Genomic DNA, 27633 nt, shown 5'->3' on the forward strand with positions numbered 1-27633 from the left:
ACATAATAATAAATATCACAACAGTGAACAGAATTGCGATTACCAACACACGGTTAACAACAAATTAAATCGAGAAGACGATAACCCATTACCCGACGAGAATTTGCTATATAGTCCGACCCCGCGAATACCGCACCTGAAAATCTGTAGGCCTCTGCGCAAAAACTAAAAGTCAATATGAAACAAATTGTAGACTCCCGATAAGCGCAGTATCGCGAATATAACAGGACGGTACCTACACTTCAACGAACCATGGCGATGGGTTCAGACGAACGAGTCGGATCGTGTTAGCAATCCAGCCAGCAGTGATAACGGCGCCGAACCGTCGGCGGTTGTGTTACAGACGTTACAGTTAAAGACTCGTGAGTCCCGATTATATTCACTGCCTGTAACCGAACCGGTAAGTACATAAAATTGTTATCGTTGTACCTCTTCGCATAAATTTAAAATATTTAATTGCAATGTTATAATACTAAACTTGTTATGCTCACATCGATTTTCGCGCGCCTGTATGTCGTGATAATATCATTACACGAAATAATTTACCGGGGATGTGTTTATAGTGTTGTGAATTTTTTTCCTCTCTCCGTCACTACTATACACATACCATCTCACTCCTACCACCAAGACAAGCTGTGTCCTTCGCCCGGGTTTGTGTGGCCCCGCGTCACCCACACTGGAGCTGTTGGAGGGAAAAATTTTCGGTTCACCTATCCATAACAGTCGGTGTAACTTACGCATCATAAACGTTATACTTATTATTATTATTAAATACGTAATACAATAATAATAACACTAGATTGTTTATTTTGTTTTTATGCTGATATCAAATTGTAAATTGTTTTACAAATTACTTATGGATTTTTACATATTTTAATATTGCACATTTTCACCGTTCAAGACAGGTTAATGATGGTTATTAATTTATTATTATAAATTATTTTTATGAAATGATAATTCCCTCAATACCTTATAAAATTATGTTGTTATTATAAAATATATTTCATTGATCATTCTGGAATAATAATAGTAAAAATATTGTAAAATGAACTTAAACATTTTTTGAATGATATGATTTTTTTTTAAATATTTTAGTTGTATTTTAAATAGATAATCTGATACATTAATTTTTTTTAAGTATTTGATAGTGTTATCGTATATTTATTAATATATTATGTTGAAAATAATTACATTACTATACTACACATACATTTTATTTTATAATATTGCATTTTTTGTTAAATTTCTTTTAATTTACTTTAAAATCTTTTTTAGGTTAACTGTTTATTATGTCGTGTTCAAAAATAACTGAGAAAGCAGACGAAGAACCAGAAGATGAAGAGGCTGATGATACTTTAGTAGTAGTTGTTAAGCCTGATGGCACAGTTGCTATAGATCAAGAAACATTCAATAGAGTTTTAGGTAAGTCATTTATAAGTATCTTAAAACTCGAGGGTAAATCACTTCATAAAAAATATCTATATTTGATGGTTGTTTAATTATTATGTTTAAATATGTGTGTATATATGTATATATTTAATAAAATCATACACATATTTTATTTTTTTCTATTATGATATTTATATTAATTGAGACTTTGTTTGTAAAATCTATACTTTATTGAAATTGTTTATTATTAAAAACCTATTTCAATTATTTTGACTCATAACTTTGTTATTTTCAAAATTACTCCTGCTTATGTTTAGAACTATCATATAATCTTGTATTGTTGAACTTCTTTGTTTAGAAAATAATAAGGAAACCATGAATATTATCCACTTTGAAAACAGCAGTAATAATGGCATAACCACTAATCCAGAAAACGGAGAACCAGAAATCAATTTGACTGTGCAAGGTTTTTATCCATCTATTTCTACCAAAACATTCTTGTCACAAGGTAATGTAATATTAAATATAAATTTTATTATTTTCTCATAACATATCATTTTTTAATCATAAAATAATTTTATGTAATAAATAATAATAATTAATAAGTTAATTAATATTCAGGTCTTGGAAGTAACAAATAATTTTTTGTTAGATATTTAACTTATATACATATATATTTATAGTTATCCCTGTACACTGCGTTGCCTGAACAAAATAAATTCACGTTTAAATTTGATTGCCTAATACTAACATTTAGTGTAATTTGTGAATAAATAATATTTTTGATTAAGTATGTAGATGATATTTTCAGTATATCAAGTTTATATAGCTGTTTCGTCTAGCATTATTTTTTTTTTCCATTTAATAACAGCATTTTTATCAAAATATTTTTTTTTCTTTTTTTGAACAACCAAAATTTGATTTTCTCATCATTCTGAATTAAAAATAAATAACTCATAAAGTTTCAGTAATGTGAACCAAGAACAACAACAAAGTCTTGTACTAGTATACTAGATCAACTATTCACAAAAATATCAATTTCTAATAATAACTAATAATTAGTAACACAGATGAAAAAGAAAATTTTCAACGGGTTTTGAAGATAATTTAATGAGTTATTTTTTAATAGGTAGATAACTCAGTTTTTCATTAAATTTCTACCAGATATAGGTTTTAAACTTGCTCTTGTCAATGGTGGATTTAGAGTTAAATTTTGGGGCCTCCTAAAAAAATTACTTCTGAACCATATACATTATAATGTTTTAATTCATGTGTTTCTAAAAATATGAAAAAAATGGTTAATGGAACGTTATTAATTTTATTATAGTTGGATTAGGAATTGTTTATGTTAATTAGGTACCTATAATAGTTATACTATTATAAATTTTAATTGTTTAATTTTAAAATAACTTCTATCATACAAAATCTAATCTGTACTTATTTTTAGAAGTGAAATTATTTATAATTAATATTATTATTATAATGCGTTATTACACAATTTAAAATATTTGTATAAGTAAAAAACTGTTAAAGTGATCTGAAGGGGATCCACCACTGGCTCTGCTATATAATCTTTCATTAAAAAAAAAATATATATATATAAAATCAGATGAGTAGTTTCAGAAAATATGTATGACAAAGATTTCCATTTTGCAATTTATATATTTATAGAGAAATTGATTTAAATAAAGTCTTTCACAAAGTAATACATAAAATTAAACTGTCATAGTGTTTTCTTAAATATTTTTAGAAAAGGAAAGTTAAGCTGAGCTTTATGTACCTAGTGATTATTAATGTAAAAATTTTTATTTTTACTTTTTAAATGATAACATTCATTTTGTATTTTATATCCAAAGCAAAATAATTGTCCAAGAAATGTTATAATTATAAAACAAATATCAAATAAATTATTTACTATAGATTTACCAAGTATTTATTGTATTTAAAGTTTAGATAACTAGAGTAATGCACCAACATTAAGAGTACATCACTTTAATCTTAAAAAATTTAAATATCTATATAATATTTATTAAATATTTATTTTTTAAATAAAAATGTTCACAGTACCATATTACTCAAGAATATCATTTAAACAATCTTTTTAATTATTTATTAAAAACTAAAAAAATAAAATTGATTTTAAGTTTTCATATATTTAAAAAAAAATTCACATTAGGTAAGAAAAAAAAAATATTTTTAAAACATCAAGTATATAAGAATAATTTTATATAACCTAAAAAATTAATATATCACATAGTATAGTAATTGTATAAAAAAACAATAAAAATGATCAATTAAAGTTTTAAAATATTTATATACATATATATTATTGATTTTCATTCTATTACCACTGAAATACAAATAAGTTTTTTAAATGAAAGTTGTAATAATGTAAATTGTTCAGTTTATATATCTAATAAATTTAAATACTTTATAGATCTGACAATTAAAATAATTTTAACTTTAACATAGATATTACTATTATACTATAAATTATTTTCTACCATATAACTTTATTTTAGTTTATGTTTATTGAAAAACAGATTACTAGTCAATAGTTCTATTGTTTACATTTTTTTTTATTATTTTAAGTTGTATGTAAAATATAATGAATAATTATTATTGGTCTATTATGATTGAATTCTGAACATTTTTTTTTTTAATTGAAAGCTTCTTTTAATTATTATGAAATCTTTGGTTAAGGTTTACCTCATTTTCTAGGTAGTAATATGCTAGATTTAATTAAATAAATAAATTTATCATTAATTACATTTTAGCACATGTTTAATATAACATTACATAACTACATTCAAAGTAACACTTCTATTTTGATTATTTTTAGAAAATAATGATATGACAACTAATACTATTTATTTGGATCATTGTTACTACAAAGATTGCCCTCCTAACACATCAGAGGTCATCTCTAATTCTCAGAATACACTCTCTACCGGAATACAGCATAGTACAAGTAATCAATATGATAATTAATTTACAAGTAATATATTTTAAATTTAAATTAATATTTTAGATAAATTGAAAAAATCAAATATTGTAAACGAAAATGAAGAAATTGAAGAGATCACTGTTTCAGTGGATGAGAGTCGGTTAAACGCTTCTTTGTGTGTACTTATAGAAGGTAAATATTAAACATTTTAATAGTTTATTGGTGTAGTATTAGTTCAGTAGAACCCCTCTAATCTGTCTCATTTTTTGACTGAGGGCAAGGTTGGAATTTTAAAAAGGTTGAATTATCAGAATATACAGAAACATTTAATTTTCATAAGTGTTATACTATTAATATTAATGTAATTATTTATATATATATGGAGTAAAAAATAACTTAGAAAAAAATAAAATTATAGATTTTTATATATCTATGTACTATAAATTGGAAAATCCAAATATATTTTTAAAGTATACATATCAATAATATTATTGTCGAATCAACTAGAGTAGGAAGTGTGAATGGTTCTACTGGACAAAGTTTTTGTAAATTAACAAAAAATTTTTTAGATATGAAATCAGGCACACCAATAACTATGTCCAATAATATCTCAGAAAGTAATTTACCTAACAGCAAAAGGATGTTAAACTCAAGAGTTGGAAAAGTATTTAAAAATATTAGTTATCAAAAAAACTAAAATAAATTACTAATAATTGTTTATATTAATTCAGAATGAAAAAACAAGACCTAAGGGACCAATATCATTAAAAAATACAATGACTAAAAAGAAACCTATGGAATTACAAAATAGCCAATCCAGTGATAAAGCAAGAATTACAAAAACAGTCAAACGTCTATTACCAGCGGTAAGATTAACATTTGTAATTTGATAATAGAACACAAAAAAAAAAAATTAGTTACGCCTATCTAAAATTCTAAGACTTAAAGCATAATAGAATTTGAAAACATAAAATTATATTTCTTAATATTTAGTAAGAGTGAATGATAATTTTATTTATCAGCAATTTTTTAATTATTTTATAAAATATTATTGATTAATTAAGCATAAAATTAATTTCCTATTTAAATATTGATTTTAACATTTAATGAATTATAAATTATTTGATTATTACTTATAACAAGATAACATAATTTTTACTTTTAAAGTATATTATTAATGAACGTTTTGATACCTATTGTCAATTGAAGGAAATTTGAGAAAACAAAATTATATTTAAAATTTTGTAATATTTATTAGATTAATTTAGATTTTAGATATAAATCATAAACCACAGACAAATAACAATGTACAATGTACAATATAAAATAAAATTGCACAAATAAAAAAAAATAAAAAGATAAACGAACAAAATAATACAATGAAATATAATTTACAATTTAAATTAAAATCCTTGATGAATAATTAGATTAAAGGTAAAATAAGTATATGAGAAGGGGATCAAAAATGTAGAAGAACAATATGGTCAAGTAAGTTATGTAAGGAGGCGAATAAAGTAAATAATTAGAATATTCAGTTAGAGAAGTTCACATAATCAAAAAGTATACACTAGAGGTTGCATGAAGCCTTCCTAAGATAAACCATTAATGAGGGTGATGGGTTGTATCCTTTAAGGAAATTAAATAATAAGTTTAAAAAGGAAGTAGATTATGGTGGTACCATAAATATGAGAATACAACTACAATATATAGATTCATTGGAAAAAACCATGGTTTGACATGTAGTAAAGTGCTTATGTCAAAGTAAGAAAGAAACTCATTTGTACTGCTAAGCAAAATATATTTCTCTGAACAGGGAAGAGATAAACAAAAAGAATGATTTATTAGAAACTTAGTGAAAAACACTAATAAATCGGCTTTTTTATTTCTGTCCATCCAAACTTCAAACATAACACGAGTGCTCAGAGAAACTTAAAAATAATTAAGATTTTAAAAGTACATTGTGGCGGATAAAAACGAGTTTCTAAAGTTAAAATAAATATATTGTAGATACGCTTGAAAATCAAAGACATTTAAAATTTAGAAAACTTATTGTATTTTATGTAAAAAACAATTTTAAGTTTGACTATGTAAAAATAAAAATCTGCTGAATCGATGATAACAGATTTGTCATTAAACATAAATAGTAAGCAGAAAATTAAATTATTTAAAATTTTGCTAAAAGAGGCTTAGGAAAGGATTGTTAATATTTATGGGTGAAGTCCAAAATATTTATTACAAATTAATTAATCAGGATAATCGATTATTAAAATGATGTTATAAATTTGTAAATTAACGTTAGAACATAAGATAAAAGTAATAAAAGAAGCAATATGGAAAAAGTTTTTATACATTATTACTGTATCCAGGACATTTTATTATTAGTGTAAGTTATATATAAGATTGAATAAGTGAAAATATATTTTAATAAATGAAATTAATGATGTTTAATTTCTATTAAGTGACAGGAATAATCTCAATACTAGTCTATTCGGAATGAGATCGTACCTCGGCGGCCGATTTCTGCGCATGGGCGTGGCTTTGTTCCACAGCACTAGCATGAGCTTTCGTGGTGGCATCTGACCTTCGCGAACGAAAACTGGTCGCCGCCGAGGTACGATCTCATTCCGAATAGACTATAGTTAGGAAAATTGGTTCCTATTGTCGTTCTGACATTATAATATATAAAAATTGAATTTATTTGTTTGTAATAAATGAAAGGAGCAGAAAAATAAAAAAGAGTTGTAATCCTATATGAAAAGAATGACCGCTTTTAAAAATAAGAGAAGATAAATTATGTGAACTCCAATAACCAATAGTAAAGCACATGCATATTAACCAAGGACAAATAGAGCTAAAAGAGAGGAGTTTGAAATGTACAATCCATCTAAGTTTGAGATTCAGAATGTGACTTATTTAAATAAGTATCGTTAGATTAGCTTGACTGACATTAAATTTTTCCGAAAGTTAAAAATGTAATAGAACAAAACCGTTTTTACAAAAGAAACTAAATTCAATGCAATTTTTATGATGGATTCTCCTATTTTACAAAATATGGAAGAGTTCAATAGGTTCATTGTCATTTATGTTCGGCATCTTTCTAAATTTGTAGGAATCACAATTTTTTTTAAAACCACCCGAAAGTTATATATTTTATTGTCACGATCAATAATACTTTCTCAAAATTAACTTGTACCTTTTAAATGGTAATAAGACAAAAAAATTAAAAAGTTTTTCCTACCTTAAAAATACATTACAAAGACATACGAAAATATTTTTATTAAATATATGAAAATATGTTTGAGTTATTACTCATACTGAAAAAGTTTCAGTCCTAGTCTAATATTTTATTCTTTAATGGCGTTCGGCATTTAAAACGCTTTATGACTTTTGAAAGTTGTCAAATAGTTGATGTGTTAATTTTTTCCGAATTGTCACTGTTAGTTTTGATTTTCAAACTTTTTATTTAGTTAGAATATTATTGATCGCCTATTGTAAATGATCAGTTAAAGTTCGCAAATTTTCTACCAGTTATCATTATTGCTGTGTCATCAACAAACATATTTGTTATTTAATAATTGTTGGTATGAATATTGAAGAATAAATACAAAGTGGGTCCAAGAACATTACTTTGTAATACTTTTGCTGATATGTTTTTCCAGTCAGTTATTGCTTCCTCGTGTATAATCCTGAACTAACGTTCAGATAGGTAAAATTCAGTGAGTTTTCGGTAGTTGATCACATTTCTCAATAAATAATCCTCTGTGCAACAACAAGGAATGCTCCACAGCAAAATATTTTTCTTCCAGTGCCTTACTTATCACATAAGTAACACGATGGACTTAATCAATAATAAAGTGGTTATTTCCAAGTCCAAATCGGTGTTCAGGAATGAACTATTGTCTATTTCCATTGAGGATTTTAATCATTTTAAGAGTAATTTTTAAAATAATTTTGATAAATTCGGAAGAAGTTATATTAGTTTGTATGAAGTTACTTGTTCGGGTGGTTCACCTAGCTTAAGCTGCATGATAATTTTCAATTATTTGTATTGTTTAGGAACGCATTCTGTACATCGAATGACATTGTAGATGTGTATTAAACGGGCTATAACATTTTGGATAGCTTTCAAAATTTATGGGTTTATTTGATTAATTTAATTGAGTTTATAAGTCAGATGCTGTTTTTAGGTTGATATTCGTATCGATTTCTTTTGCGATTTTAATCAGAGTTAATTTAATCTTCTGCTTTTTGCTTGTATAACTGCCTTCATATGAAACTGGTGACTCATATAATGATGAAAATTATAGGTCAAGAAAAACAGAGGCCAGATCAATATGATTATTACTGATTTTTAAAAAAACTTTTGATACTGTGGTTGATGGTTTTCTAATCAGAGACTCAAAGGACTAAGTGTAGATGACCCCACTGTGTTCCTACTAACTTCTTACCTAACGGACAAAAAACAATTTGCCAAGTTACACGATTCCGTATCTTTCATGATAAATGTATCATTCGATTTTCCAATGGTAGCCATTTCAGTCCTCTACTTTTCATTTTATTTGTTAATTATATAAAAAAAAAAGTCATCATGAATTGCGAGAGTAAGGGAAGTGGTTTCAATTATATTGAGTTATAATAATAGGGAAATAAACTATAACAGTGATTTAAAAAATTGCTTTCATTGGATATTAGAATGGAATGAATGTTCCATTTTTTTTAACTCTCAGTATAATTCCATAGGTCCAGTATAAAAAAAATGTATAATAAAATATTCTTTTAGGTAGAAGGCTATTTTAACTTTGAGATATGAGCGTTAATTCAAAGTTATGTTTGTACACTGTAAAATTAATCTTGCATGCAGAGATTTTATATTTCTTAAAAGCCGTGATTAGTATGTGATAATTTTTGCATGGTTGGTTCGACCAAAACGCAGAAATAGATGGATATTTTTGAAGGTTAAAATTAATTTAGATGTACAGCAGAATCTCGGTAATCCAGCCGTTCGATAATCCGATACGTCCAGTAATCCGGCTGTATTAACATGCGGTTTTATCATGACGTGGAATATGTATATCACTTCTATTAATTCCATTAATAATGATGGAACTATAATCAACTCATCTCCAGTTTTAATGATCACACACATGCAACAAAATAGATATTTATCTCTCAATACTAAGAAGGTTTATTTATTTTATTGATTATTTATTAATTTTCGAATTAGGACAATACAATGTTTTTTGAAAACACTATTTAAAATATATATATGTGTATTTGTGTGTTTACGTATTTAATAACTATATGTATATCTAATTAAGAGATTTATGATAAGTATTAAATTTAATACTTAATTAGAAATAATACTACTCTTAAAATTAATTTCCTGATAAGTATTGTAAATTTATATTAAAACACTCCTTCAATGTATGAATTTTAGTCTAAAATTAATATTATTACAACATTTTTTTTCTATATTAATAATTTGAAAATATATACTCTTTTAGAAAACCTATCAAGTTCGTTCACCGGTTCAAATCAAAAATAATCGACAAAAAAAAACAGATGTTATTGCTGACAATGTTTTCTTGCAAGCTAATGAATTAATTCGTCAGTCAAGTATTGAACCAAAAAAATACATACAAAATCAGTTGATGTTTAAAAAAAATAAAGATAAAATTGGAACCATTGAGAATTCTCTAGATTCTTCATCAGCTCCACACAAACATGTCACAAAATTACTAGATGTACCTGAATTATTTTCCTCTCCAGATATTATTTTAGATGATAACAAAACATCTATTCAAACAGTAAATGATAAATTGGATCCTAATATAATTGTTGTCGATAAAATTGATGAATTAACAACTAAAGATAACCTTGTTTCCGACACAAAGAATTTAGATCAAGTGACTATAAATAAAGAAGAAACTGGAAGAGTACGAAAAGTCTCAAGCCGAATGAAGGATAATCCAGTTGAAATTACTGTAACTAAAACAGTAGAAGACATACTAAATGATATTAGTTCCAAAATAGCCAATCAAACAGAAATTATTGATGAAGAAAATTTAATTGATGAACTGGCAGATCTCAATGAAGACCTTAACTCTGTATGTAAACTTAAAAATGTATATAATTAAATTAAACTAATTTGTGCATTATTTTTTCTAGTCAAATTTTGTTGCTCCATCTAACTCTAGTCATGATTTGATGAACAAACTATTATCTGATGATAGTCTTAATCAAAGTGACCAGAATGACTCTATAACATTAGGAACTGATGACAAATCTAAAGGTTCTACTGTTGTAGTTTATGGAAAATCTGGTAAAATAGTGACACTACCTCCAATCGAGATTCCTAAAACTCGGTCTTTAGTAAAAAAAGAAGTATGTTTTTATCAATAATAAATATAAAATTACTCTTTTTATTCTTTTTATTCCTTTTAATATTTTTATTTAGAATCTAGATGCTAGTATAAAAGAACAAGGTAGACAGAGACGTTCATCAGAAAAGTAAGTTTAAATAAACAATACTTAGGATTTATTCCATTATGATTTCTTAACTGATATATTATTAATATATTAATTTTTTTAGTTCCAGAAGCATAAATGACTATAGTGAAGAATCAGATACTGATAGAGAAGGAAATATGACTTCAGAAGATGATCCAAATAGACTATGGTGTGTTTGTAGAAAACCTCATAATAACAGGTAATATTTTCAGATTAAATTTAAATTTTAAATTATAATAAACTTAAATGACTTAAAATTTGGTTCAGATTTATGATATGTTGTGATACGTGTGAAGATTGGTTCCATGGAAAATGTGTGGGTATCACAAAAGCCTTAGGTGAACAAATGGAAGCCCGTGGTGTTGAATGGAATTGCCCTCCGTGTAAAAAAAAAAGGATCGAGGATACACGTAAAAAAGCTGAAGAAGATAAAGCTATTAAAAAATTGGAAGAAGAAAAGAAAAAAATACCTAGTTCAAAATCCCCGGTCAAAAAACCTGAAACCAAAATCATGAAAGTTCAATCTCAATCACAACAAAAGTGTGCTCAATGTCAAAAAATTATTGAAAATGTACCATTAGGTTTATTTTGTAATGAAACATGTTTGGATCAGCATATTGAAGAAAGTGTAGTTGCCATAAAAGCCTGTTGTACGTCAGATTCACCAGATATTATTTTATTTGACAAAAAAAACAGCAAATTAATCACTGGTATGTAACTATTATATTATACTATATGAATACAAAGCTTCAACATGTTATTATTAAAAATTGAGGCAATACGTGGCAAAGTAGACAGTCTCCACTTTTTTTGAAATTACTGTTTTAAAAGTAATCTTATTATACTTTTCACGCTGCATCGACTGGTGACACTGATTTTTATCAAACATGTTTCCTGATCGAGATATAATGTTTTGATACTAAGTCATTGCTGACAAAGACAGTAATCTCTAAATCAGTTTTTGACAATTACCAAAAGTTACTGAATCTGGAGATTGTCTACTTTGCTACGCAACGCCTCAATTATTAAAATAGAGCTTCATAATATCTAAATAAACCATTATGTTCAATATACAATGGTACCAGTAGTGGTAATCTGAACTTAATACAAGGAGAGGACAAATTTATGAGTGACATTTTAAAATGTAATTAAATAAATACTTACTATATTTTTGAAATTTTGTGAAATAAAAAGGTCAGATATTTAGTATAATATAAAATATAACAAAAAAGGAATATACATCAAATTACAATATGCTTATGATTGAAGCTTGGAACGTTTGGTATTTGCATATTTGTTTAAAAATTACATATTGAACTTGTGGTTTGATACAAAATCAATCTATACTACATATATTTCGAGTACAACAATTTTTATTGCATAATTTTGCATATTTTATAGAATTAACAAAAATATTTTCTTTTACAAATTTATAGTTCAACCAAAAAATATTAGATATATAGCAACTTAAGTTCTAAATTTTATACCGTTTGACAAAATAAATTGATTCATCAACAGTTATTTTTGTACTGCTTCTAATGCATTTAACAATAATATTTTAATCTCTATAGTACTAAGAACTCATAATAGTGACTGCTGACCAGCTCACATTTATTTTTATCCAAATTTACCACTGCATCAATATTTTGTATTATGATATAAATAAATTGTATTCACAGCAATGCGCAAGTTACAAAATGTTAATATTTTTTTTAATTTTTTTTTTTTTTCAAGTACCTAATTAAAATTTTTCAATTTCATTTATAAAATGTATTTTATGCAATAAATTACATATTTTTGCATATTTTCCAAATTTTTACTTCATATTTTGATGTTTTCTAATACATATGTATGAGCATATTTGAGTACTTTTTAATGCATAAAGTTCCGAGCCTCATGATAAATACTACATGTAATAAGTTTATTTAACCTCAATCATTTGGCTGCATATTAGTTATGCACTTATGCCCCAATTATATTTATAAGGAAAGGTTTAATCTAAATTTTGGTCTGATTATTATTTTTATGGATGTTACTAACAGTCAGCAATCATAATATAGGTTTATAATATTCTTACATTAATTTTTCTTCTCAAATGATTAATAACTTGTTCACTATTTAATAAAGACAGTTCAATGTAGTTACTAAATTACCAAATACACCTTATGTCATCGCTGACATTTTTTTTCTAAATTATGTTTTACTTTTTTTAGTATAGCAATTAAAAAGAAAATTATGTAGCAATTATATTGTGTAGGCGCTTTTGTCACAATATGACTTTCAATATAATATAACAGTATTATACCACAAAAAAAAAATACAACATAACACAAATTTGCTACATATAGTTATAGTTTATAACATTTAGATCTAGAATTATAGTGAATGTCAACCTTCTAAACATAAATTATTGTTAAAGATAAATTAACACAAGTCACAGATATCATGAAAAAGCACCTTAATCTAAATAATCATCAGGAGATCTTCAAATAAGAGATATAGAATATAAGACCATTATTAGACATGAATTCTCAGGCCTAAATCAAGCATTTAAACTTAACTCTGACCGATATTTTAGATAAACACTAAAAAGTATCTATTAAATTTTTTCTGAGTTCAATTTATTTTGACTACGAGCAATCTAATATCATTAAACAATTGTTTGTATGTGGCAAACAGTATTGCAGCTATTTGAGAAGATTGAAATAATTCTGTAATTATCTATATTTGAAATTATTTTTCTTACATTTTTTCTCAAAAAATCGACGTATGACATTTTTTTTATTTCCTTTCATAGATTGTAAAAGGAAAATTGATTTAAATGATTTTTTTTTTTTTATGTGTTTAAAAATTTGTATTGTAATAGTAATAATTTGATTTTAAATTTAAAGGATGGTTTTTAGTAGTAATTTAGAGAGTCTATTCCTAGTACTTTTCAAAATAATTGAGAAAAAATAAACCAGAAAAATGGCTATTTTAAATAATTTTTTTTTAACTATTTCAAAATAATGAATTACAATTTTTATTTCTTTTCGGTGTACTAATTTTTTTTTTTTTACAATCACAAAATCAATATTCAGTTGTTTTGAATGACAAAAATATCATCAAAAAAATAATTTTGGTCATTACATGTTTTTTTTCATTTTTATCTAAATTATTTGTTAAAAAAATAGATCACGATAAAAAAAAAAATAACTGTTAGTATTTAATAGTAAACTGAGATGAAATAAATAACTATGAGTAAATGTTTATAAATATAAATATCTCTTAATTAAATGCAAAATGTTATCAAATTTAGATTTATTATTAAATAAATATCTTAAATAATTTTATACAAGTTTAAATTATGTTACAGGTGAACAAGCTCCAAAACTTGCAAATATAAAACAATGGATGAAAGAAAATCCAACATTCATAATTTTAAAACCTTCTGGACCCAAAACTAGCCTTAATAAACCATCTATAAAATCTCAAAGTAGTTCTAAATCAATCCCAAATGCAATTAAAAATCCTAAAAAAGATAATGAAAATCGCCTTAAAAGACCAGCTACAAGTCCAGATAAACATAAAGCAAAAGAAATTAAAAAAGATTTTGATATGTCAGAATTATTGCAACCAGATAAAATGAAGCTAGTATTTGTTAAAAAAGATTCATCAAAACCAATATTACCTCAAAAAGAACCTATTAAACACACTACTCCCCAAAAAGAACCCATTAAACATACTACTCCTCAAAAAGAACCTATTAAAAATACTATTCCTCAAAAAGAATCTATTAAACAATCTACTCCTCAAAAAGAACTTATTAAACATACTATTCCTCAAAAGGAGGCATCAAAATGTGTGCAACCAGTAACACAGACAAAAACAAATGTACAAAAAGTTGTAAAAAAAAAACCAGAACTGACTAAAAAAATTGAAACCATAAAAGAAATTTTCAATGAGAAAAAAGGTGAAGAACAATTGCGTTCTAATGTTCGTAAATCTTTATTAGAATCGTTAAGTAGTAGAATATCTGAAAAACCAGAATTAAAAACTGCTGAACAAAACTTGGAGGAATTAATCTCAAAAATTGAAGAAGAACTTTATAATCAATTTAATAAGGTTGATCAGAAATATAAAGCAAAATACAGAAGCTTATTATTCAACATAAAAGATCCTAAAAATTTAAATTTCTTTAAAAAAATTATGTTTAAGTGGGTTACACCATATCAGTTAGTACGTATGACTGCTGATGAAATGGCTTCACAGGAACTGGCTGAATGGAGAGAACGAGAAAACAAACATCAAATAGAAATGATCCGAAAAACCGAGTTGGATATGATGAACCAGCCAAAAGCTTTATTAATGAAGACTCATAAAGGAGAAGAAATCATTGAATCCAAGGATAATAAGGAGACAATAGTATCAGAACTTAATCCTGACATCAAGGTGGAGGAAAAGAAACCACAGATTTTATTAAAATTAACCAAAGAAAAGAAAAAGAGCAAATATAAAGAAAGTAGTAGTAGTGTTGAACGTGAACGTAGACATCATAAGTCTAGTAGAAATCGTCATAAATCTCACAAGGATAAAAAACGTAGAAGTCGTGACCGCAGCAAAAGCAGAGACATAAAGAATAAAAAAGTTGATAAAAATAAAGAAAGTGAATCTTCTGTAGAACTAGTTACTAATAATATTAAAGTGCGGAAAGATGAGGATAATAGTGATAGGGAACCAAGTTCAACTGTTGTAATAGCAACTCCACCTCGGGTGGAAGAAGAGGTTGGTCCTATATGGAAAGGTACTATTAATTTCACTGATGTTGCACGTTGTAATGTTACAATGTCTCGATTATCTGGTAATGTAATTGGATTGGAGGCAGAACTTAATTTAACAGTTCTAGAATGTGTTGGTCGTATCAAACAACAAACTGTTTGGGAGTATATGGGTAAATTGAAAAAAACTGGAACCAAAGATATTATTGTAACAAAGTTATTATCAAGTGGAATGGAACAACAAATGTCCTACCTGAGTTTATATCAATACTTAAGTGCTAAAAACCGCATAGCAGTTATTGATAGTAAGTCATTTCCAAATATAAAAGATTTTTATCTGTTTCCTCTGGGCTGTCATAGTCCTATTCCTCAAGTACTATTGCCATTAGATGGACATGGCATTGATGACTATAGAACACATTTGTTGTTGGGAATAATTGTACGAAATTCTAAAAAACATTGGGTTCCATCTTGGAAAACATGTGAAAATAATTATGTGTTACCTGATATCAATGACACTTTGGCTTTACCTCATCTTAAACCTGCTTTTCCGGCATCTAATCAAGACAATTATTCACCAAAAGAAAGTTATACACCGCCGAGATCACCAACTAACAAAATTCTCAGCTTACCAACACCCGTCTTACCAGTATCTTCAGGTAAACATTTTAAGTATTAGTAAAGGACCATAATAATAGTAGGCAGTAATTATAAGTGTGTAACACTGTAACTAAGACACTGTGATGTTTATTAAATTAATAAGTGATAACTTTTTTTTCACTTACATTATTATATGTATTTTTTTTTTTTTTTTTTTTTTAGTTTTGACTGATGATGACTTGCCTTATATACCTGGAGAAGAAGAACCATACTCACCTGTTGATGAAGATGTACCGAGCTTATCTGATGATATAAATACAACTTCAAGTATTCACCAACAAATGGAAGAGTTAACGAGGAAGATTGAAAAAGAAAAGTTAGTTATTCAAATGATGACTGCTGGTTCTCAAAATTCAGTTCTTATGGATGATAATGTAAGTATATTATAAAATTGTTTTCATAACTTTTATTTATTATTATTATACATAGTCACTAGATCCAGATGAAGAAGTCTATAGTCCTACAAGTGAACTAGCCCCATTAACATCTGAAATTCAACTGCCTAGTAATATTAAAGATATACTTTCTTCCATTAATACAAAAGAATTACTTTCAAATGAGGTAGAAAATTCTAAAACTACTGCAGATGTTGAAAAGAAGTGCAGAGATCCTCGACAACGAATTTCAACAGCTGAACCTCCACCACCTGGTTTAGAAGATGAATTTACACCTCCTCGTAATCCTGACATAAGTGTACCTCCACCCCATTTTTCACTTCCATTCAGACCACCTACAAATTATATTGCACCTATTCCATATCCTTATCCTCCACCTGGGTATATAACTGATGCTTACCCAAATCAATATGGACCTCAGCAACCACCTCCACCTCCTCCAACTATGGCCTTAGACCAAGGAAAATACAACAATTATAATCAACCTGGTTATGCATACAATACAGTACAATACAAACCACCCATTCCACCACCTTATCCAAAAACTAAAAAAGGATCAGGATTTTGGGGCCATGGTAGTTCTAAGAATGAACCAAAAAAGAAAAAATTTAAAAAATCAGGCGATCGGAGAGATAAAGGTTCTTGGAGACATATGTAGCTGTTTCCTAAATGTTTTTTATGTTCTTGGGTCATGTTTTTATTAAATTTATGTTTTATATGTACAACTTATTTTATTTATCTTGATATTGTTAAGATTTTTTTTTAAATATATTTTACACAATTTCTTATATCTAATGTAAACCTTACATGTCTATATGTTATTCATAAAAAATTGTTATAAATTTTATTGTATTTATTTATAGTTTAAATATTATAAAAATTAATAAATATAAATGTACAAAACTAATGTGAATTTGTTGTGCAGGCACGTTATAAATGGAACATAATTTTATACAAATAAAATGTATAACTTTTATACAATAAAATAACACCGACACTTAATTATGTTTTTAAACACAGTGACTTTAATTATTGATGTTAATTTTTTCAATAAAATTAGATTATGTGGACACGTGGCTTCATAACATCTTGTCATTAGATTTTATTTTTGGACAAAAAAAGACATTTCAATATATTAAATCATAATTTAACCCTTAGACATTTAGTCTATTGATGAAAACAAAATCATTTATGTTTTATTTTCATTGTCTTAATATAAGTAAGTATGTATACAATATATATAGTATTTGTAAAAACTAAACATAGACTTCTATAGGTATTGTAATAGATATGACGTAGGGTAATAATATTTTTTAGTATAATTTATGTTGCACAGTTTTATTTCATAATCTAATCTATCAAATTGTAAATATTGTATATCATTCTGTATTTCTATATTTTATATATGTTAAAATAATTTTTCATTTGCAGTGATATATCATTGAATTTAAATTTAACATATACTTTAAGCTAACTTATTCAATAACGAGGAACAATCGATACCTACTGTTCAGCAGAGTGTTTACCAACGCTCCCTGCTTTTATTGAAAAAATTTCTTATTTTTTTCCGATTTACTGCGGCTAATAGTTATTTTAGTATAAACTTGGACAAATATTCAATAATCTGTAACTAGGTAATCAAAATTTATATACTTTATGATTATAATAATACTCTTAAATTTGAATTCATTGATAAGTTATTGCAACATACCAAAACCGCTAAAACTATTCTAAGTGAACAGTCTACCTGTATTAACATCTAGATATACCAAGTATTTATTAGATGTATATTTATATAGCTATTAGCGATTTTAACTATTAGTAATTTACTAGGATAAATTAATTTTTGAAGAAAATATTGCATTTATTATGTTATTAATTACTATTATCAGTTATCAATATGAACAAATAAAAATCTGTGCACTTACCGTAGAACTATATGATTAGGTTTGGGGTATCAACAGAGATTAACTTACAAATAATAAATATAGATTTTTTTATTGAAAACTTTAATTTACAATCTGTACAAAATATGGCAAAATAAATAAATAGTTTGAAAATATAATATGAAATTAGCTTGATTGTCTTAAGGAGGGAATTGTCAGAAATAGTACCTCCTAAATAAAATGAGTTTAATTAGTTTAATTGCATATAATTAATTTATAAGCTACTGTAAGAAAAATGTACAGCAACTTTGTTCATGAAATACATTTTTTAACTTTTGCCTTAACTACTTTATACATTTTTAACTACAAAATAATTAACCCGATTTTGTGATTTGATCACTTAAAAAAAAAATTGTTTCATACATTTTCGATATTTTTAACTGCCATAAAAATAACTGATCTAGGGCTCTGTAAAATTGTCTTCAATGTTTTTGGCTATGTTTAATAATTAAATTAATTTTTATATAAAAATTTTAATGAATTTAAAAATGTCAAATGTGTACAATTAAATTTAACTGTTACTAAATATTTTAAAAATCTTGTTCATAAAAAAAATATAATTTAATTGATACTGAAATATTTAAAGTTTTTATAATTTAAAGTGTTTAAATTAAATAAAATAACAAAAAAATTATAAAAAATTGTTATTTTACGTAAAAAAGGTAAGGTAAAAAAATGATAGGATAATGGATATAACTCTGCTATATAGTAAATGTCTAGTAATTCACAATAATGGATGTGTTAAATTTGTATTCTATGATATATCATTGTGAAAGTAAAAATTAGGGTGACTAACTTTCAATTTGTATCATTAATTAGTTAATATATTTCTATTAATTAATTATTGTGATTAACATTTAAGTTAATAAAACTACTGAAATTATTTCCAAATGGTATAAAATAGATTTATAGGAAGAATAGGAAGAAAATATATCAAAATTAATCTACATATTGTACAAATTTCAAATCTATAATAAAATGTATGCTTATATATTCTTTAGATTTATGATTTAATATAAATTATTATGAGGAACATTGTATTAAATTTTAAAACCTCAGCTATAAAAATTTGATCAGCAAATAATTGAATAAAAAAATTGTTTACAAGTACTTTTTGCACAGATATCAGATCAATTTATGTAGGACCTTGTATTAAATTTTCAAGAATTTCAACAGAAGGAATAATTCTTTATCAATATTTATAGAAAAATTAAAACTAAAAAAAAAAAAATATTTTTTTCAATTTAAATTATCAGTAGTTATTTGTTTTTGAATAACAAAATATCAAAAATCGTTTGACTTTCTAACAGGTATTTAAGTTTTATATCTGAAATAAGAATATTTAACTAAAAAATAATTTCATAATTTTTGTAATAATTTTGATGAAATTCATTTAAATTTTAACATGTGATGCTTATAATTTTTCTTTTAATAGATTGGTGCATACAATTTTATGAAATTAATATGATAACAACTTATGAGGAACCTTGTGTTAAATTTTCAAAATGTTTGACAAAATAGTGGCACCTCTTTCAAGTTAGGGGTACGTCACAAACAATATAATGTTTTGATATACAAATTGTTTATTTCTCTATACATGATTATAATCTATTGTATGTACAATAAATATTATGTTTGTTAATATTAATTGACAAGGAGTTGAATTGAGGAGTTGTTAATAAAAATATATTCATAATAGAAAATTTATCTCAGGTTTTAAGATTAATGAATGGTAAAAACATTGTCTTATAAGATGGATTTATATTGAATGTACAGAAATAAAATATTTAAATTTAATATTCTGTATCTTTTATTGAGATTTTTATTTGTGTAGTACAAAAGTAAATTTAGAAAAACATAATGGAAAATGATAAAACCATAGAGGCTACATTTCTACAAATACTTAATAAATACTCATAAAAACCTAGCTACATAATTATTATAAATTAATCATTAAATATAGCTTAACATCTAGTCTTGCTGTACAAAAGGATTGGCAATTGCTTCCATACCATCAACAGGACAAATTAGAACAATCGATGTGCCTCGACAAACAACTAAACCTAATGTTCTTGTATCTTCCGTTAATTTCATAGGTTCATCAGGATCTCGTAAATACTCTAATGTATTATCCAATACAAGATTTACTAATGGATCAAATCCTTTTAAAATACCAGATACTTCTCGACCTCCAGAAAACTTAACCCTAATGGCTTTTTCTAAGTACCTAAGAAGACATAAAATATAAAATTATTATCTTGATATGTTTTTAGAAAAGTTCATGTAATTCAATTTTATTTATGATCGACTAACCTTGTTAAATCTAAAATACTTTCCTTTTTCTTTTTCTCGGGAGCTGAAGTTGCTTCTTTTCCACTCATTTTAAATAATAAATACTGTAATATGTTTATCGGTACTTGATATTTTAAAATAAGGAATTTTAAGAATTTTTTTTAAAATATTAAAATCCCTGGTAAATAATATCATATCAAAATTATTATCATAAATGCTTATAAACATAACCAATAATTGCATTAATTGTAACCGGTATACAGAAGATTCTAACATTATAACCACATTAACCACTTATTTATACCATGCTTCATGTGAGAATTTTTGTTAAAAGTTTGTACACATAACCTAAAATTAATCATTTAAAATTACTTAATTTAATATTTACTATTTACGTAGTTCTTAGTTCTTACTTTTTACTTATGAATTCACGATATTAATATATTTTACTATAACTTTTTTTTTCAAAATTTAGTTAAAGCTAATTATATTTTTTGTAATTTTAATGATTTTATAAAACTGACAAAATGAGTGACGACAAATGTAAATATTTATCTAATCTAATTTGAGAGTAAGTGGTTTTTATATTTTTTTTTTATTCACAGCACTTCCAGGTTCCAGTTTGGAGTTGAAAATAATGGCTGAAGATAGAAAATTTTCCAGTCTAGAAGGCCATGTATGTGAAAATACATTAAAAGGGATAGAGGACATGGGATTTACAGTAATGACTGAAATTCAAGCCAAAACTATACCGCCATTGTTGGAGGGACGTGATTTAGTTGGAGCTGCCAAAACTGGCAGTGGGAAAACATTGGCTTTTTTAATACCCGCTGTAGAATTGATTTACAAACTTAAGTTCATGCCCAGAAATGGTACTGGTTGTATAATTATATCTCCTACCAGAGAATTATCAATGCAAACTTATGGTGTATTAAAAGAATTGATGAAACACCATCATCACACCTATGGCCTTATGATGGGAGGTGCAAATAGGCAAACTGAAGCTAATAAATTGTCTAAAGGTAATTATTTTAGAATATTTTAATTTTATTAATCAAGATAGATCAGTAAATTATTTATTTTCTTTGGCTCACATGCAACAGAAAATTTTGCTTCACCAGAACCAATCATCTGTTAGTTATAATATTAAGTTAAATGATTTGTCAAGTATTGTAAATGTATTTTGTACATTAGATTTTTACAAAATTACACAATTATTTTAATTATTAAAATTTTAACAAATAACCAAATTTATTTTTTTTAACTGATCATTTTTTATATGAATCTCCTTCAAAATTGCTGATTAGAACATTTTTTTTACAATGTAAAGTATTGTCAGATTCAAAAATAAGTTTAAAAAAATCCCCATTGTTAAATTAATACATTTTATGAATAGAACCTTGTAAGAACATATAATTGAAAAATTGCTGGGTTATCAAAAAGTTAGACTTTATATATACTTTGACATACATAGTTCATGTAATTTAATTTTAATTTAATACCACTATAACAATAAAATCAAGGGTTGTTAAACTTGAAATTTACTGTACAACAAAGCAATTGACTACTCGCCTACTTTTATTTATGTAAAACACAATTTAAAAATACTTGTATATTGTATACAAATTGAGAGTTTATTAAAAATGGATAATATTCTTACCTTTTGAATTAATAATTGGTCGAATCACTGTAGTATTACAGCTAAAGATTAATGGTTCTCTTTGACGCAATTTTGGTACAGTGACACCTATTACTATGTATCAATATTGTAGATGCAATACCTAATTTATTTTTATAGTAATACGGTGGACGTTTGTAGTCCATTAGATATATTTATACAAGTTTTAGATAATATGATATTAATATATACATTTTAGCTTGTATTTTAATGTAACAATTTCACTGTTTACTGGTACTTTCTATTTTTGAATTTTATTTTTATGAAATACTGTTAGAAACTGACATCATCATGATAGCACCAATGATTTGGTAAGTCTTGAAATGTACTGATATCCTCTTCAAATAATATAACCATGTAATACAATAATTAATAAACCTTTCATTTTTTAACTATAATTATTAATTTCTGACACTAACTATATTTTAGTATGTATGATTGTTGTGTAGAATGAGTGGTTAATACATTTTCATAGAAAATAAAAAAATGTTAATTAAATATTTCTCTAGTTCTTAATATATATGCTATCAATAGTTTTATAGAGCAAGTAACACTGTTTCATATTTTATGATAAATCATAACATTATGATCTATTTTAATCAAAAATGTTAACTTAATTAATAATTATTATTATTTCTTATATATCTGATATCACATATTGAAAAAATTTTATAACTAAGAAAACTCATCTAAAAACGTTTAATTTTAGGCATAAATATAGTTGTAGCCACTCCTGGAAGATTATTAGATCACTTACAAAATTCTCCTGATTTTCTTTATAAAAATCTTCAATGTCTCATTATTGATGAAGCTGATCGTATTTTGGATATTGGATTTGAGGAAGAAATAAAACAGATAATAAATTTATTACCTAGTAAGTTTTCTTAAAATAATATTAATTTTTATTAATTTATTATAATTTATAACCTATATGTGTTTAGAACGAAGACAAACAATGCTATTCAGTGCTACTAAAACACCTAAAACGGATGCACTGACTACATTTGCATTGAAAAAAGAACCAATTTATATTGGAGTAGATGACAGTAAAGACGAAGCTACGGTTGAAGGTTTAGAACAAGGATATGTTGTATGTCCATCTGAAAAACGATTTTTATTGTTATTTACATTTTTAAAAAAAAATAGAAAGAAGAAAGTTATGGTATTCTTTAGCTCATGTTTGGCAGTCAAATATTTTCATGAATTATTAAATTACATAGATTTGCCTGTTATGTGCATACACGTAAGATTTTTTTTATTTAAATTATTATTTCAAATGTGTTATGTTATAACTTTGTTTCATTATGATATAGGGTAAACAAAAACAAGAAAGACGAACAACTACATTTTTCCAGTTTTGTAATGCAGAAACTGGTATATTGTTATGTACCGATGTTGCTGCTAGAGGATTGGATATTCCATTAGTCGATTGGATTGTTCAATTTGATCCCCCTGATGATCCCAAAGTAAGTATTTTTAATTGACTATAATATTATTATTTAATAATTATTATATGCACTTTTAGGAATATATTCATCGTGTGGGACGTACAGCTCGAGGTGAAGGTAGCAGTGGACATGCTTTATTAATTTTACGCCCTGAAGAATTAGGATTTTTACAATATTTAAAAAAAGCAAAAGTGCCATTAAATGAATTTGATTTTTCATGGAATAAAATATCAGATATACAACTACAACTTGAAAAACTTGTAGCTAAAAATTATTTCTTGCATATATCTGCAAAAGAAGCATTTAAGTCATATGTCCGTGCTTATGATTCACACCATCTAAAACAAATATTTGATGTTGGAACTTTGGATATTACAAAAGTCGCAGCTTCGTTTGGATTTACTACACCTCCAGCTGTTGAATTAAACGCAAAAGCAGTTCGTCCTCGAAAACGACATGGTGGTGGGGGTTTGGGAAAATTCAATAATATGAATAAAGGTGATAAAAAAGTATATAAATTTGTACAACCTCCAGAAAAAAAGAAAAAAAGAAATAAATGATAGATATTGATTTTTTTTGTACACTATTATTTTTTATTAAAATTTGTTTACACCATTTATTTTATTTATTTATTTGAAAATTTAAACCCACATCTAAAGCTCTAGTAAATTACTTAATTAAATTGTTAAAATTAAATATAAACATTAAACATAATAGTTATATGTTAAATTTATTATTTAAATTTACAATTAAAATGTAAATTATTAATTAAAAGAAACATTTACTTGAACTTAGAAGATATGATCAATTTATTTATATTAAATATATTTATCTATTAGAAGTACAGTCTGATCCATTTAATGGGAAAATTCTTCACCTACTTTCATCGCAGTGATTTAGACGTCTATATAATCTAATGAGGTATTATTTTTTCAGTATTTAGCTTCCAGTATATACTTTATTTATTATTTTTTAAATGGGATATCGAATTTACGTTTATAATATTTTTGATTTTTTTAACCCCCAATCTTTTAAAATTAAAATTTTGTAATTATCGTTTTACTTAAACGACAGTATTTTTAAATAGCTTAAATAAACTTAATCGTTTTTATTGCATCATACCTTATTACCATTGTGTTATATACCACAAAACGTTATAAACATAACTCACAAGAGATAATAATTATACTGTAGGTAGTATACTGATATGTAAGGAGTAAGGACCTAGGTACATAATGTACCTTACATCTATAATATATTTGACTATTTATATATGATAATATAATAATATATATAATATTATATAATATACTAATATGTAATATTTATCAAGAAAATACTTTTAAAAAATAACTATTATTATAGTTTTATATATATATTTTTTTTATTTTGCAATGTGTACAGTGGTTTTTATGTACAATTTTGAACATTGTATTTTACATAGCCTAACGGTTCCCTGCAAATACAAATTTGCAGTGCCTAAAATTATTAATTAATTTAGTTTTTGTTACAATACTTCAATCGTTATTTTACTATCTAATTATAATACTTCCTCCAAGCTTCTACTTAATCTTTAAATCGTATCTAGAAGACAGGCAATTTTCCGTACAATATGGCTCAGCCCTATCTGACATATCAATAATTAGAACTGGAGTACCGCAAGAAGCTGTAGCGGCACCTCTCTTGTTCAATCTGTACACATCAGATCAACCCACCACCATCCTTACCACCACTGGTGACGACTTCGCTGATGATAAAGCTATCCTGGCCCTCCACTATGACCCTCTCGAGGCATCCAACATAATCCAAACCCACCTCGACGTGGTACAAAGAATGGGGATTCAAACTCAACGAATCCAAATCTAAACACTGCACATTCACTCTCAGACCAATAAGCTGCCCCTCTATCACACTCAACAATCAACCTCTCCCGACCGCTCAAAATGTGCGTTACCTAGGCTTATACCTAGATCGCCGGCTCACGTGGGCTATCCACATACGTAACAAACGACTGGTACTCAATAATCGCCAAAGACAGCTTCGCCTCCTCCTCTCTTCCAAACACGTCTCATTAAATAATAAAATCCTTATGTATAAGGTACTCCTCAAACCTATCTGGTCCTATGGAGTTCAACTCTGGGGATCAGCCAAAAACTCCAACATAAGCCGAATCCAAACCTTCCAATCAAAATGCCTACGATAAATAACCCAAGCCCCCTTTTATGTGTCGAATGACACCTTACATAGGGACCTCCTCATTCCAACAGTAAAAAACGTCGCCAAAACCTAATACAAGCGTTACCACCTCAAACTTGCTAATCACCGTAACTCTCTCATCCAAAACCTCTTCATGTACAATTCCAAGCGACTCTACCCGTCGTTTAAAACGTAGTTGGTGTCGTGATCTTTTAGTGGACTAATTTACTAGCTTCTTTCTCGCCATGAAGTGCTATTATTGAATAACTCCTTCAACCAAGCCAACCATGACCTATTGTAACCCTCCATTGTGCTTATTGTAAATATTTTTGTTACAGATTGTATAAATTAAAATAAATATATTAGAAAAAAAAAATTATAATACTTAAAATACGTGAAAATATTATCTAACTTAAGTACTTCACTGAACGTTTACTATCTATACTTATTTATAATTTTTAAGAAATTAAACAAAATATGAATCATTAAAATATTTATGTATATTACTTATAGAAATTTTGGGCCAAACACGTAAAATTGTCTAGTTGTAGGTATTTAAGAAATTATAGGTAGATACGCGATATTATAAAAATAATATTTAATTATTCATAATTGTAAATTGTATTAAAATGACTAATGAGTAATAAACAAAAAAATGTTGTCATATTATTACGTTTATTTTTGTTTAATAGATGGATATCCTCATAATTATATACATAAATCTCCACCTCGTTATCCGTTTTATATAGGTAGGTACTATACTAGTCTAGGAATAGAATAAAAGGGAATACCTATGTTAATATTTAAAAAAAAAACTTTAAAACGTAATAGGATACAGGAAAAAACACCATCTCATTTACAGCATAATATATTATAATAGTAGCAATATAATATTTTATTTTTGGAAAAGAAACAAAATATCGTATTCAGCATTCCACTTAGGTACCTACCTACTTTTTATGTATATTATATGTTTAAATAACTATAATAAGTAATATTACGATTTACGAATAGTAATCATAATATAGTCATTAGTCATTACTAAAATGACTTTATGAAGAACTTTGTCTTCAATTTTTAAGCTATATGACTAACCAATTATGTTTTCATCAACATTTATATAATAAATGGAAAATTTTTATTTCTCTAAATTATAGCTATGTCCTATAACAACTTAGCGCAAACATTGATAACATGGATTTTATCTTGTAGTGTTTTTGTTTTACCTATCACTCTATGAATATTTTAGATAAAAGTGATATAACACACTATTATTATAGTTTACACAGTCACACAAGACTTCTATACTTCTATAAAGAAATCTGTGGTTGTATAATATTAATATACCAAACGGGAAACATAATATTATCACAAAATAATCTATGATGATGAACCATATTATGATGAACACCAAG

General features: G+C 26.0%; 3 protein-coding genes across 5 annotated transcripts; 2 read left to right on the forward strand and 1 right to left on the reverse strand.

Annotated features, from left to right (window-relative positions):
- Positions 1-25: 25 nt before the first annotated feature.
- On the forward strand, positions 26-17581 carry LOC112599171 (PHD finger protein 3). 3 transcript variants are annotated; one of them, XM_025345970.1, is made up of 15 exons: positions 26-400; positions 1276-1422; positions 1748-1897; positions 4232-4360; positions 4421-4528; positions 4906-5000; positions 5068-5202; positions 9841-10443; positions 10505-10720; positions 10794-10846; positions 10929-11045; positions 11114-11556; positions 14202-16262; positions 16426-16637; positions 16693-17581. In XM_025345970.1, the coding sequence occupies exons 2-15, from the start codon at positions 1290-1292 to the stop codon at positions 17314-17316; spliced, it is 5079 nt and encodes a 1692-aa protein (XP_025201755.1). In that variant the 5' UTR covers positions 26-400; positions 1276-1289; the 3' UTR covers positions 17317-17581. The 3 variants fall into 3 exon arrangements, with proteins under 3 accessions (XP_025201755.1, XP_025201753.1, XP_025201754.1); XM_025345968.1 differs by lacking the exon at positions 26-400 and adding an exon at positions 806-905 and having other exon boundaries at positions 16693-17316; XM_025345969.1 differs by lacking the exon at positions 26-400 and adding an exon at positions 827-915 and having other exon boundaries at positions 16693-17316.
- A 2809-nt stretch (positions 17582-20390) lies between these two features.
- On the reverse strand, positions 20391-21058 carry LOC112599019 (U6 snRNA-associated Sm-like protein LSm7). Its single transcript, XM_025345721.1, has 2 exons — positions 20918-21058; positions 20391-20831 (listed from the first exon to the last, which is right to left on the reverse strand). Exons 1-2 carry the CDS (start codon positions 20983-20985, stop codon positions 20576-20578), a joined length of 324 nt encoding a protein of 107 aa, XP_025201506.1. The 5' UTR covers positions 20986-21058; the 3' UTR covers positions 20391-20575.
- A 347-nt stretch (positions 21059-21405) lies between these two features.
- On the forward strand, positions 21406-24582 carry LOC112598799 (probable ATP-dependent RNA helicase pitchoune). The gene is made up of 6 exons (XM_025345418.1): positions 21406-21439; positions 21502-21918; positions 23284-23448; positions 23516-23817; positions 23888-24040; positions 24100-24582. The coding sequence occupies exons 1-6, from the start codon at positions 21424-21426 to the stop codon at positions 24580-24582; spliced, it is 1536 nt and encodes a 511-aa protein (XP_025201203.1). The 5' UTR covers positions 21406-21423.
- Positions 24583-27633: the final 3051 nt, after the last annotated feature.

The sequence above is a fragment of the Melanaphis sacchari genome, unplaced genomic scaffold, assembly GCF_002803265.2.
Source record: "Melanaphis sacchari strain LSU unplaced genomic scaffold, SCAv2.0 Contig4_pilon_pilon, whole genome shotgun sequence".
NCBI classification, from domain to species: Eukaryota; Metazoa; Arthropoda; class Insecta; order Hemiptera; family Aphididae; genus Melanaphis; species Melanaphis sacchari.

Bases quoted from the DNA above. Each gene is read 5' to 3' on its own strand.
- LOC112599171 (XM_025345970.1), top strand. From the start codon at position 1,290: ATGTCGTGTTCAAAAATAACTGAGAAAGCAGACGAAGAACCAGAAGAT. The intron at 5,203-9,840 runs GTAAGATTAACA...ATACTCTTTTAG, and splicing joins TCAAACGTCTATTACCAGCG to AAAACCTATCAAGTTCGTTC. The intron at 10,444-10,504 runs GTATGTAAACTT...TATTTTTTCTAG, and splicing joins TCAATGAAGACCTTAACTCT to TCAAATTTTGTTGCTCCATC.
- LOC112599019 (XM_025345721.1), bottom strand. From the start codon at position 20,985: ATGAGTGGAAAAGAAGCAACTTCAGCTCCCGAGAAAAAGAAAAAGGAA. The intron at 20,832-20,917 runs GTTAGTCGATCA...ATGTCTTCTTAG, and splicing joins AGTATTTTAGATTTAACAAG to GTACTTAGAAAAAGCCATTA.
- LOC112598799 (XM_025345418.1), top strand. The intron at 21,919-23,283 runs GTAATTATTTTA...GTTTAATTTTAG, and splicing joins AGCTAATAAATTGTCTAAAG to GCATAAATATAGTTGTAGCC. The intron at 23,449-23,515 runs GTAAGTTTTCTT...ATATGTGTTTAG, and splicing joins GATAATAAATTTATTACCTA to AACGAAGACAAACAATGCTA.